This window comes from Scyliorhinus canicula, chromosome 2 (assembly GCF_902713615.1).
Source record: "Scyliorhinus canicula chromosome 2, sScyCan1.1, whole genome shotgun sequence".
Lineage (NCBI taxonomy): Eukaryota > Metazoa > Chordata > Chondrichthyes > Carcharhiniformes > Scyliorhinidae > Scyliorhinus > Scyliorhinus canicula.
Window position 1 is genome coordinate 106,856,124 of NC_052147.1, and position 12,570 is coordinate 106,868,693.

General features: G+C 44.3%; 1 protein-coding gene across 6 annotated transcripts in view; it reads right to left on the reverse strand.

Annotated features, from left to right (window-relative positions):
* Window positions 1–12,570, reverse strand: part of pcnx1 (pecanex 1) — a 356,856-nt gene that overhangs the window by 102,647 nt on the left and 241,639 nt on the right. For all 6 annotated transcript variants that reach the window (XM_038784415.1, XM_038784439.1, XM_038784431.1 and 3 more), the window contains one exon: window positions 9,321–9,492. In XM_038784415.1, the coding sequence (XP_038640343.1) occupies window positions 9,321–9,492 (172 nt within the window). The remainder of the gene's footprint in view (window positions 1–9,320; window positions 9,493–12,570) is intronic.

Consider the following 12,570-nt stretch of genomic DNA (forward strand, 5'->3'; position numbering starts at 1 on the left):
TGAGCAAATTTTATTTATATTACTTGGAGGTGCCCAGATAGGTTAATCTTTGGTAGAACGTCTTCAGGTATTAGACTGTCACTGGCTGTCCAAATATCATCCCAAAGAAGCTGTGTGGACGCTAACAAGGTCCCAGGTACTTTACTAGTATCATTATTGGCATGGAATATACCACAAATTAATCACAAAAATAGTGGAATTATAGAATCATGGATTTGTAGAGTAATGAAACAACAATTCAGCTCAACTCAGTCTTGCTATTTTTCTCATATGAGCCACCTAATCACATTTCCCCTTTACTCCCCCATGGACTTCAATATTCTTTTTTTTAATAAAAAGTAGCCCTCTAATTCCGCCCCAAAAATAAATTTGATGCTAATTCAATAAGAATTTGCGGGTAAGAATCTATATTTTAATCAGTTGTTATACAAAGACATTTTTTTCTAATCTTCCCTTAATTCTGTTTGCCAATATCTTATACATGTAGCCTTTTGCTAATTCTGTTTAAATTTGAAATAAACTGCTGCAATTCATATAATCATAACCCTTCATAATCTTGAAGATAGGCGTCAGATCCCCTTTAACGTCCTCACCATCAGTAAAAAGAAAAGGCCCAACTCTCGAGTCTTTCTTCGTAACATGAATCACTCAACCCGACAATCATCGGAGAGATTCAATGTTACATCTCTTCCACTGCCACTACCCTACCTATAATTTTAGGGCCCAAAGTTATACATCAATTTCTACTACAACTTAACTTCTTGCATAAATCCAACATTATCCTCTTGCTTTTGTATTCTGTATTTTTAGATAGAAAACAAAGGATTCTGTTTACCTTCTTCTGATATTATTTACATGCTCTGTCTCTTTTAACCACTTATGCACCCGCACAAGGAGGCTTTGCTTCTCTACTCCACTTAAAACACCAATTCCTCAAAGTGCACTTCTTTTCCTTATTTCACATTTTTAAAAATTGAACTGCATCCGATACTTACATTCCCACCCCAATAGTGCATCCATGTTCTCGTGTAATCTTCACTACTACCTATGACAATTTTATCATATGTAAATCTATCCTCCTCCTCCAACACCAACCAATTAGTTGTCACCAGTATTATTCCCAAAATTCCTAAATCCAGATTTTTAAAAAAAATCAATATGAAATCAATCTCGGGAACCGAATGAATGTGGATGAATTAACAAGCCATTATCGTAAGATTGGAACTTCTCAATGGAAACACAGTCATGGCATAAATATTCCTTTTCCGTCAGAAAACAGAACCAACTGAATGGTTGTTCATTGCTCTCAATCAACATGTCTCAGGAGAAGTCAAATCAACTCAACTCCAATAATTTGTTCAGATACATGAACAGATAGTACAAGATCAGTGTGTTGTGTTTTCTGTCCTGTGTTGCTTTCAACAAGAACTTACAGAGAATCTACTTAATGGTACCAGCTAAACTTCCTAGGTTTATATACATAAGTAAATCCTGAACAGTCTCCATGAATTAATATTACAATACTGCATTTACTCACTACTGCTTTTGTTCAAAGTACTTACATCTGCTATTCCTGTAATGGTGCCTAAGAATCGCAGCTACAAAGCAGCAATCTCAGTCTACATTGTTCCTGTAAACCAGCAGGTTTCTCATTAGAATATACGGGGAATTAATCTGTCTCTGAGCAATTGATCCTTTTCAAGCATAACGTCTAGTAACTGATGAGTTCTATACTGGTAGGAAAAGTCAGAAAAATTAATAGAACCAAACTAGCAATTCAGATCAGTTTCTACAATTACAAAGAAAATTTGGAGCTATTCCATTACTTTAGCTTTGTCTACCCAGTTAATACATGCTCAGTTTGCACTGTAGCAATTTCACTAACTTTATCTGCTTAACCATACGCACTTCCACATTATCTACATTATACTGTTCTTACACAAGGAGTCTCTGTGCCCCTCTATCTCTTTTTTCTGGGCATGTTGAGCTCCATTGTTATGAAGAGATCAAACTATGATGGAAGGGACCCAGTGTGGGGCGGGCACGTTAAGAGGGAAAAAACTGATAGAATAGAGGTAATCTTTTGAGTGTAAACATGGAAACCAACTCCTGAATTTTCTTTGTTGAGACCAACTCCTTTGACCTGACAACACACACCGAGGCCATTTTTGTAGGTCAATGACCGGTTTAGTTTTGCAAACACATATTTCATAAAGTGCTCTATTAAATGTAACTGGCAGGGGAAGACTTCATTTCTCTTACTGTCTTCCCTCATCTAATATGTGCATATCTCATCAAAACTATGATAAAGCAAGTAATGCCAAAGTGTTATTTTGGATTGATGTTTATGCTTGTCATGGATCTGCCCAGCATTAGGTAGGAATCTGCATAGTAACAGCAGTAAAATGAATGTAACAAGACATGATGTGAAGTGATCTGTCCAGCAACAGGTAGAAATCTGTCTAGGGACAGCAGTCGCCAGCTTTCAAAAGACATAATGAGTTGCAATTTCAAAAGTATATTAGATGCAGTTGCCTAGACAAATTATGTATAGTTGCCGGCGCCCTCAGAAGCAGAGAGGGAGTTCACATCCAACAACCTGTGAGGCCAGTCCCCAATCTAACAGTCAGGAACCTAGACTAACATCCAAGTCTTAGAGCCAAGGTTGTGCAGGAACCTACAGGAAAGCAGTTTAAATATATTTGTTGGATCAGGAAAAGATGTTTCCCAGACTTGACTGTCCACATAACTATAAACTGGATTTGACATATAGATTCATTTAATTTGAATGTTGTTTGGGAAAGGGGAAGCCTTAAGGAGTTCAGGGATCGTGGATATACTTTTGAACAAGGGGAATGACCTACCTAAACTGTGTGTGTGTGTATATTCAGTGATTCATATACTTAGTGCATCAATTTAAAGTCCAACAGATTTTGACTTCCGGTGGCGGCTGTGAAGGAATAAGTTGCACATTTGATGGCTCCCACTCTGGTCGGACTATTGGACCTTTCCCCTGTTTTTCTACCGGACTTGAATTGTAGAACGGATGTTAGTGGCAATTGTTTACTGAATTCCCATTTTGGCGCATGGAGAGAAGGACTAAAAGTATTCGTAAGGGCAGAAAAAAAAATAGAGAAGGCTTGGGCCGAAGCTGCAGCAGGAGACAGCATGGCGGAGGTTCGGACCTCTGGCTTATCGACCCAGCAGTCTATGGAGCAGCTGATGCAAGTCATTCAGGAAGGCTTTGCTACGGAGAAACGGGACTGCTTGGACCAGATAAAAGTGTCAATTGAGCGGCTGGAGCTTAGATTGGACGCCCAGGATCGGGCGATCCAGAAGGTGGAGAAGGCGCTGGCTGAGCAGGAAGAACATCAAACTGCGGTGGACCTGGAGGTGGGGATGATGAGGGACCAGCAGAAGAAGCTCCTGGAGAAGGTGGAGGACCTAGAGAATAGGTCCCGCTGGCAGAACCCAAGAATCGTCAGGCTCCCGGAGGGGTTCGAAGGAACGGACGCTGGGACATACATTGCAGACATGTTTGTGAAGCTGCTGTGGGATCGGGCATTCTCCCGGCCCTCGGAGGTGGATAGGGCTCACAGAGCACTTGTGAGGAAGCTGCGAATGGGAATGGGAACCGAGGGCAATGGTGGTGAGATTCCACAGGCTCTCGGATAAGGAGCGCATTCTACAGTAGGCCAAGCAGACATGGAGCTGTAAATGGGACAATAGCATCCTGCGGGGTTTACCAGGTCCTCAGTGTGGAGGTGGCCAGGAGAAGAGCAGGCTTCAACCGATTCAGGTCGATCCTTTTTAAGAAAAAGGTGAGGATCAGCACTTTTACTTCGAGTCACCCGAGGACACGTTGGGCTTTGCGAAAAAGAAAGGGCTGGTGATGGATTGAGAACTTTTGAACTTGGGTGCAACGTTCATGTTTTTGTTTTTTCTTTTCGTTTCTCTGTTTTTGTAAAAGGTTTCTCGATTTGCATTTCATGGAAGATGTTTGTGATGCCGTTTGCATTGATTTGGAACCAGCGGTAGAGTTGAGTGAGTTAAGCTTTTCATTTGCACTGTTGGGGAATGGAGTTGTGCTTGTTTTGATCTTGGTGTTTCTCTGTTGGGCAATTGTGGGGGATTGTTTGATGCTGGAGTTTGCTTGTATGAGTGGGGGGGGGGGGGGGGGGAGAGAACAATAGGGGGGACAATAGGGGGAAGACTATCTGGCGCCGGGGATGGAGGCCACCTAGCTAGCAGGGCGAGCTAGTTCTCGGAAGTGCAGTGGGGGGGGGGGGGGGGGGGGTGTATATGTTTGGTTTAGTGAAAGGGTTGCGTTACAGGGTGTTGTTACTGGGAGGGGGGGTGGTGAATGTTCTACTGGCGAGGGAGGGACTTGGGCTAAGGGACAGAGAGGAGGTTGGGGGCGGGGGCTGCCTGGGGTGGACCGGTGGAGGATCGGAGCACGGGCTGGAGGCGGGCCCAAAAAAGGGGATGCATCATCGGCACGGGGGGGGTAATGAGCCCCCCAACTATGCTGATCACCTGGAATGTTCGAGGGTTAAATGGGCCGGTCAAAAGGGCACGTGTGTTCACACATCTTAGGGGATTGAAGGCGGACTTGGCAATGTTGAAAGAGACGCAGCTTAGAGGTACGGACTGAAGAAAGGCTGGGTCAGTCAGGTCTTTCACTTGGGACGAGATTCAAAGACTAGAGGGGTCGCGATCCTTATCAATAAGCGGGTGATGTTTGAGGTGGATAGAATAGTCTCGGACGTGGGAGGTCAGTACATTATGGTCAGTGGAAGCTCAAGTGGGTGCAGGTGGTATTAGTAAATGTGTATACGCCAAATTGGGATGATGTGGAGTTTATAAAGAGGATGCTAGGGAAGATACCGGACCTGGACTTGCACAGATTGGTCATGGGAGGGGACTTTAACCTGGCTTGGACCGGTCAAGCTCGAAAACAGGCAGGGTGCCAGCAATGGCAAAGGAACTGAAAGGGTTAATGGGGGGGGGGTGTGTGTGTGTGTGTGTGTGTGTGTGTGTGGATCCGTGGCGATTTGGGCAGCCGAGGATGAAGGAGTTCTCCTTCTACTCACACGTGCATAAAGTGAATTCCCGGATTGATTTCTTAATTTTGAGCAGGGTCTTGCTGGCTGGGGTGGTGGACACGGGGTACAATCTCAGACCATACTCTGCACTGGGTTGACCTGCAGGTTATTAAAGACAGTAACCAGCACTCGCACTGGAGGTTGGATGTGGGACTTTTGACGGATGAAGGGGTGTGAGAGCGGCTGAGGAAATGTATTCAGAGCTACCTGCAGGTCAATGACACGGGGGAAATTTCAGCAGCGGTGGTCTGGGAAGCACTGAAGGTGGTGGTCAGAGGGGAGCTGATCTCGATCTGTGCCCATAGGGAGACGGTGGACAGGGCAGAGACGGATCGACTGGTAAAGGAGTTACTACAGATTGATAGGAGGTATGCAGAGATCCCAGAGGCAGGGCTTTTAAGGGAACGGCGGAGGTTACAGGCAGAGTTTAGCTTGCTGACCACAGGGAGGGCAGTGGAGCAGCTGAGAAAGGCGAGGGGGGCGATCTATGAACATGGAGAGAAGGCCAGCACAATGCTTGCAGAGCAGCTTAGAAATAGGGAGGCAGCCAGGGAGATAGCGAAAGTAAATGACGGAGATGGGAACCTGGTTGGTGATTCAGCAGGGGTGAATAAGGCTTTTAGGGATTTCTATAGGCACTTCTTGGAGGGGCTAGATTTCCCAAAGGTGGACGGGGAGCGGGTCGAAGGGCAGGGGACCCCAATCTGGCTTGAGGACGACTACCCAGTGGAGTTTTTATAAAACGTTCTCGGAGACATTGGGGCCGGTGTTGTTGAGGATGTTCAATGAAGCAAGGGAAAGAGGGGTATTGCCCCGACGATGTCACAGGCAACGATTTTGCTGATTCTTAAGCCGGACAAGAACCCGGAGCTGTGTGGGTCCTACAGGCCGATCTCCCTGTTGAATGTAGGTGCCATGTTGCTGGCCAAAACCTTGTCCTCCAGGATCGAGGATTGGGTTCCGGACGTTATTGAGGAGGACCAGACGGGGTTTGTTAAGGGCAGACAGTTGGTGGCCAATGTAAGGCGGCTGTTAAATGTGATCATGATGCCCCGGAAGGTAGGGGGGTGGAGGTAGTGATCGCAATGGATGCAGAAAAGGCTTTTGATCGGATAGAATGGGACTATCTGTGTGAGGTACTGGGTCGGTTCGGATTTGGGCGGGGCTTTATTGACTGGGTCAGGTTGCTGTATCAGGCTCCTGTGGCAAGTGTACGGACGAGTAGGACAACATCGGATTCTTTAGACTGCACCGGGGGATGAGACAGGGATGCCCCCTCTCCCCACTGTTGTTTGCGCTGGCTATAGAGCCATTGGCAATTGCTCGGAGAGCCTCGAGGGGCTAAAGAGGACTGGTCTGGGGAGGGAATGGAGCACAGGGTTTCGCTCCATGCGGATAACCTGCTTCTGCACATTTCGGTCCCAATAGAGGGGATGGAAGACTCATGAAGACTCATTAAATCATGAGGACTCTAGGGGAATTTGGCCGGTTTTCGGGGTATAAGCTTAATATGGGAAAGAGTGAGATGTTTGTGGTCCAGACGAGGGGACAGGAGAGGCGACTGGGAGAGCTGCCATTTAGGTCAGTAAAGGGAAGCTTTAGGTACCTAGGCATCCAAGTGGTGTGGGGATGGGACAGTCTGCATAAATTGAATCTGGCCCGGCTGGTGGATCAAATGAAGGATGATTTTCAGAGATGGGACGCGCTTCCTTGTCTCTGGCTGGGATGTGCAAACGGTGAAGATGACGGTTCCTCCCGAGATTCCTATTTGTATTTCAGTGTCTCCCCATCTTTATTCCGTGGTCCTTTTTTAAGCGGGTCAACAGAGTGATCACTGGCTTTATTTGGGCGGGCAAGACCCCGCGAGTAAAGATGGTAATGCTTGAGCGGAGTCGGGGAGAGGGCGGGCTGGCGCTGCCACATTTCAGCAACTATTACTGGGTGGCTAATATAGCCATGATCAGGAAGTGGGTGGTGGGGGAAGGGTCAGCATGGGTGCCTATGGAGGCGGCTTCATGTTAGGGCACCAGTTTGGGGGCGTTGGTAACTGCACCTCTGCCGTTCCCGCCGGCACGGTACTCCACCAGTCCAGTGGTGGTGGCGGCCCTGAGAGTTTGGGGCCTGTGGAGGCGGCATGTGGGAGCATCAGTCTGGGCCCCAATCTGTGACAATCACCGGTTTGCCTCGGGGAGTATGGTTAGGGGGTTCCAGATATGGCGGACAGCAGGGATTGAGAGGATGGGGAATATATTTATAGAGGACCATATATTTATGGACCTTTGAGTATGAGGGTGTTGGAGGAAAAGTGTGGGTTGGCGAAGGGAAACAAATTCATGTATCAGCAGGTGCGGGACTTCCTTCGTAAACAGGTGTCAACCTTCCCGCTCTTACCGCTAAGGGGGATTCAGGACAGGGGTTTCCAGAGGGTGGGTAGGAGAGGGAGCGTCTCGGACATTTATAAGGAGCTTATTGGGTCAGAGGAGACGCAGATGGAGGAGCTGAAGCGCAAGTGGGAGGAGGAGCTGGGAGGTGAGATAGAGGATGGTCTATGGGCAGACGCGTTGAGTAGAGTCAACACGTCTGCAATATGTGCCAGGCTCAGCCTGATACAAGTTAGTGGCCCGGATGAGCAGATTCTTTTGGGTGGAGGACAGGTGCACAAAATGTGCGGAGGACCGGCGAACCATGTCCACATGCTTTGGGCATGTCCAAAGCTTAGGGGATTTTGGCAGGGCTTTGCAGACTTGATGTCCACGGTGTTAAAAACAAGGGTGGCGCTGAGTCCAGAGGTGGTGATTTTCAGGGTGTCAGAAGACCCGGGAATCCAGGATGAGAACGAGGCAGACCTTCTGGCCTTTGCTTCCCTGGTAGCCCGGAGATGGATACTATTAGCTTGGAGGGACTCAAAGCCCCCGAAGTCGGAGACCTGGTTATCGGACATGGCTAGCTTTCTCTGTTTGGAGAAAATCAAGTTTGCCTTGAGAGGTTCACCCGGAGGTGGCAACCGTTCGTCGGCTTCTTTGTGAGAAATTAATCGTCAACAGGCGGGGGGCAGGTTTGTTTGGAATCACTAACTTTTGGAGTGCAGCTCACCTGAAGAAGGAGCTGTGCTCCGAAAGCTAGTGATTCCAAACAAACCTGTTGGACTTTAACCTGGTGTTGTAAGACTTCTTACTGTGCCCAGCCCAGTCCACATCATATACTTGATGGCCTGAGAGCATTGTAGTCCTGTTTGTGTTTATTTGTCTTTTTAAAAAATTTAATAAATAGTCTTTAATAATTGTTCCACGACAATTGGGCTGGTTATTCTCGATAGGCTTTCACTTGACTCCTCACACCATTCTAAAAGGAAAACAAAGCTATACACCCCCATGAACCAGTTAGGATATTCTCGCAGACACAGTTTGTGAGAATTCTTTTGAACTTGTTTAAAGAGCAGAATAAAAAAAGGCAAAGATTAATCCTAAAAATTGGAACAATTTTGTCTAATGTTTCCCATATATAGTTACCAACTGTCCAATGGAGCACATTTTGTCAATAAAAACACTGTGTAAATGTGCAAAACAGATCCATTTTAACTTAGAGGAAAAAGGCCATTCCACACATTTACAGGGCTATACAAAATGCAGTTTTTAACGACCTAGTAAGCAATGATTAAAATTAGCCAGGAAACATCCCAAAACAGATGCCTGGTTCGAAACTTGGCATGTAACAATGTTACTGTCTTCTAAACCTTACTGTAATCTTTTCCATCAAAAAATAACTAAGAGTCTACATATTGGTGTAACAAACACACAACACACCAGTTACAAAGAGAGCAAACAAACTAGCTTAGTTTTCAAAGATAAGTATTTGTCTTTAAAATGACTCCTTTCAGAGCAAAACAAAGTCAGGTTTTAAAGTGGAAGGCTCTCTATGTGAACTTCTACCAGAAAGGAAGCCATAAATGTGTATCGTGAGGCAACCAGAGAATTTTAAGAAGTGTGCTTAAACTAAAACAGCACATTGAAGGCTGGCAGGCAACAAGGTAATCAGATTGCTTTGAAAAATACAAACAAAATTTGCTTCATTCATCCTCAGTTGGAAGGCTGAGTTAGTAGGCGGTTTAATTGAAAGGTCTGCCTTAGTTGCGCAAACTTTAAAAAGTTATCTTTGAAGAAAGATTACTGTATATTTATTTCCAATCTTATAATCTTTTGATCTAATAATCCTTACCCATGACAAGATCTCTGGCAAAAGCCAAAAGTGAAGGGCTGGTAAAGGCCACTCCGTACAATTTAAATCTTGTTGTTGATGTATGCTTACTCCCGTAATTCAACATCCAGATCAGGCCACAGCACACGCAGAAATAGACAGGCCTACTATAGGCTATAATGCGATTATGACCCTAGGGGAAAACAGAGATTCAATAAATATCATTTTAGTTAAGTTATTCTATAATACTGATGAGATGCATCTCCAGCTGCAGAATGAAAAGCAAGCCAACAAGACTCCTTCTTTGCCACTTGGCCAAAACCAAAACCAGACAGTGCTCGAGTGCTTAAATATATGACTAGAAACACCGCTGCCAGATAAATATTTGGTGCTCTGAATGATCACCCAAGTGTTACTTGAGCAATGCAATTACATGGTATGGGTCTATGCACTGCTAAATGAAGCAATGCTAGAACAATTTCAAACTGCTGTCTTTGGAGTCAGATTGCGACCTGACTTCAGAGTTAAATGAAATGAAAATCGATTATTGTTACAAGTAGGCTTCAAATGAAGTTACTGTGAAAAGCCTCTAGTCGCCACATTTCGGCACCTGTTCGGGGAGGCTGGTACGGGAATTGAACCATGCTGCCGGCCTGCTTTGGTCAGCTTTCAAAGCCAGCTCTTTAGCCTTGTGCTAAACCAGCCTGTGTTGATAAACAGCGAAATTGCTGCACACAGATACCAAATTGGCAACATAACTGCACCCTAAGGTTTTCTGAAACTGTAGTTAACCCAAACATAAACCTCCAACAATTAAGAGAAATTCTGCATTTTGGTAGGAAGAAAATAAATTAAGTAGCTGAGGAGATAGCTACATAAGAGGAAATGATACATACATATGTATATACACACATATATTGATCCTGCCCAGAGATCACAAGAAAATGTTGAATTTGTGCCTGCAGTTTCCATTGGAGGAAACAGAGATGAACTCTGACCTTTTCTCTGCTCAACACAATTACGTTGTTCAAAAGCTGCAGTGTAAAATAAATCCAGATAAAAAAATATTCAGTTCAGGGAACGTTCCATTTTTAACAAAAACATGGTGAATTTAAATCTGACCTTTGTTGGAGTAACTGATCTCACTGCATACAAATAATTTCATGTTGATTTAATTATATGACCACGTAAATGTTGCTAAGCTACTAAAGGATCTGTCAAATGGCATGTCATGTGTCTAATTCTGGGTTTCTATATTTAAAACAACCTGAATGATTAACTATATCAGAAAGCTAAGAGTGATTACAGGATGTTTCTTAAGCCATCAATTGTCAACTAGCTAAACGTGGTGTTATCAAATTCAGGGATGCTGGTGGTTTGGAGGTCAGATGTAACACATTTAGATACAAAGCAAAACTGTTTAGTTTAACCCAATATCAGAGGAGCACTTTCCAGTGCACCGTGTGTCATTGTTCAGTTTCCTGCATCATAAAACCCAGGATCTGTCCCTATTTGATTTCCTATTTGCTGCTATGAGTGTGAGTGGGTGTGCGCACACCTGAGAGAGAGTCTGTCTGTGTTGGAGACTGAGATTGGTCAAGTTAAGGAGTAATCAACATTGAAGACTGTGTGTTGTTCCTCGAGTCTTAATAAAGCTCGTAGTCTCAAATGTGGAGAAGATGCTTTATTGTGAATTTGTTCTCTCTTCAGAGCTTAACCTACGGCTACCTCAAATGCTACTAGCTGGTGTGTCTGTGTCCTGCTACCAGTTCTGCCTTCCGTGAAGTGTGTCCTCACTTCCTGTCCCGGTCTATTTATATGGCTCTCCCGTGCTCCCTCTAGTGTTTGCTCAGTTGTATTGCATCTAGTTAACTTGTGATCACCACAGACTGCTTATGTCTAAATCAGTGGTTTTCCACTTGTTCTGACTGACAGGGGGGATGCTCACTAGAAATACTGGCACACTCTAGGATCTTGACAAATATAACTTCACTGCCAGGGATTCCTGTCCATACCTTTGTGCATCAGTGTCAGCTACCGAACTGAAAAGATCCCCACCATTGCAGGGAATACTTTAATATTTACAGGAACAGAAATATCAGTTTAGTTTACAAATACAGAAAAAAATGCTAAATGCAGAACTCATGAGACACCGTGCTATTGTGTGAGGTTTGTCTGGCCCCAGATTAATAAATGATGAGATTCTACGGTACAGACCATAATAACATTTCCTAACTCCTTCATATTCAAAATATATGAACAATTGGTTTACTTCTGAATGTACATTTGCTCCAGGATCCTTGGTAGTGGATAAAAATGTAGCATTGTTCAAAAGGTTATTAAATTCCCATTACAGACTTCATACATGTGGAATAATTTATACAGAAACAAATAACTTGCATTAATATAAAAGACCTTTCATTAATAAGGACATTCAAAAGCACTTTCCAGATAAGAACTGAAGTACAGTCATCATTGTAATGTAGGAAACACAGCAGCCAATTTGTTCACAGCAAGATCTTAGAAGCAGCAAAGCCAAAGCTTAGAAGCCAAAGCTGTGGGAATCATGACAGGTCCCTGCCAGCTCCCTTCAGATAGGTGAATTGGTCTGTATTTTTGGGGGGAAAGTCTAGAGTGGAACGCCAGTGTTTTTACACCCATGTGGGGACATAGCCCCATTTTGTTTGAGAATCCAGCCCTATTTCTAATTTCCTTTGTAAGCCATGGATTGGCCCACTTACCCATTTTGCTTTTGTGCCAAACAGGAGTGTACAGTTGCTGTAGTTCCTCCATGCAATCCTTTAATGCTTGCCATTGCCTGTCCACTGTCATCCCTTCTACTAACTCTCCCTAATCTATCAAGGCCAACTCACACCTCATATCTTCATAGTTCCCTTTATTAAGATTCAGTAAGGGATCTCGCACAGCCAGATTGGCAATGATTCCCTTCTCATTACATAGTACCCAGTCTGACCTGCTCTCTAGTTGGTTCCTACACATATTGGCCAAGAAAACCATCTCATATACACTTCAGGAATTCCTCCTCTATGGCATTGTGGCTAATTTCATCCGCCCAATCTATGTGAAGATTAAAATCACCCATGATTACCAATATTCCCTCATGACATGCATCTCTAATTTTGTGTTTGATGCCATTCCCAACATCAACAATGCAGTTTGGGGGTCTATATATGACATCCACTAATGTTTTTGCCAATTGGTATTTCTTAATTCTACCCATACAGGCTCCACATTGTCAGAGCTAATATCC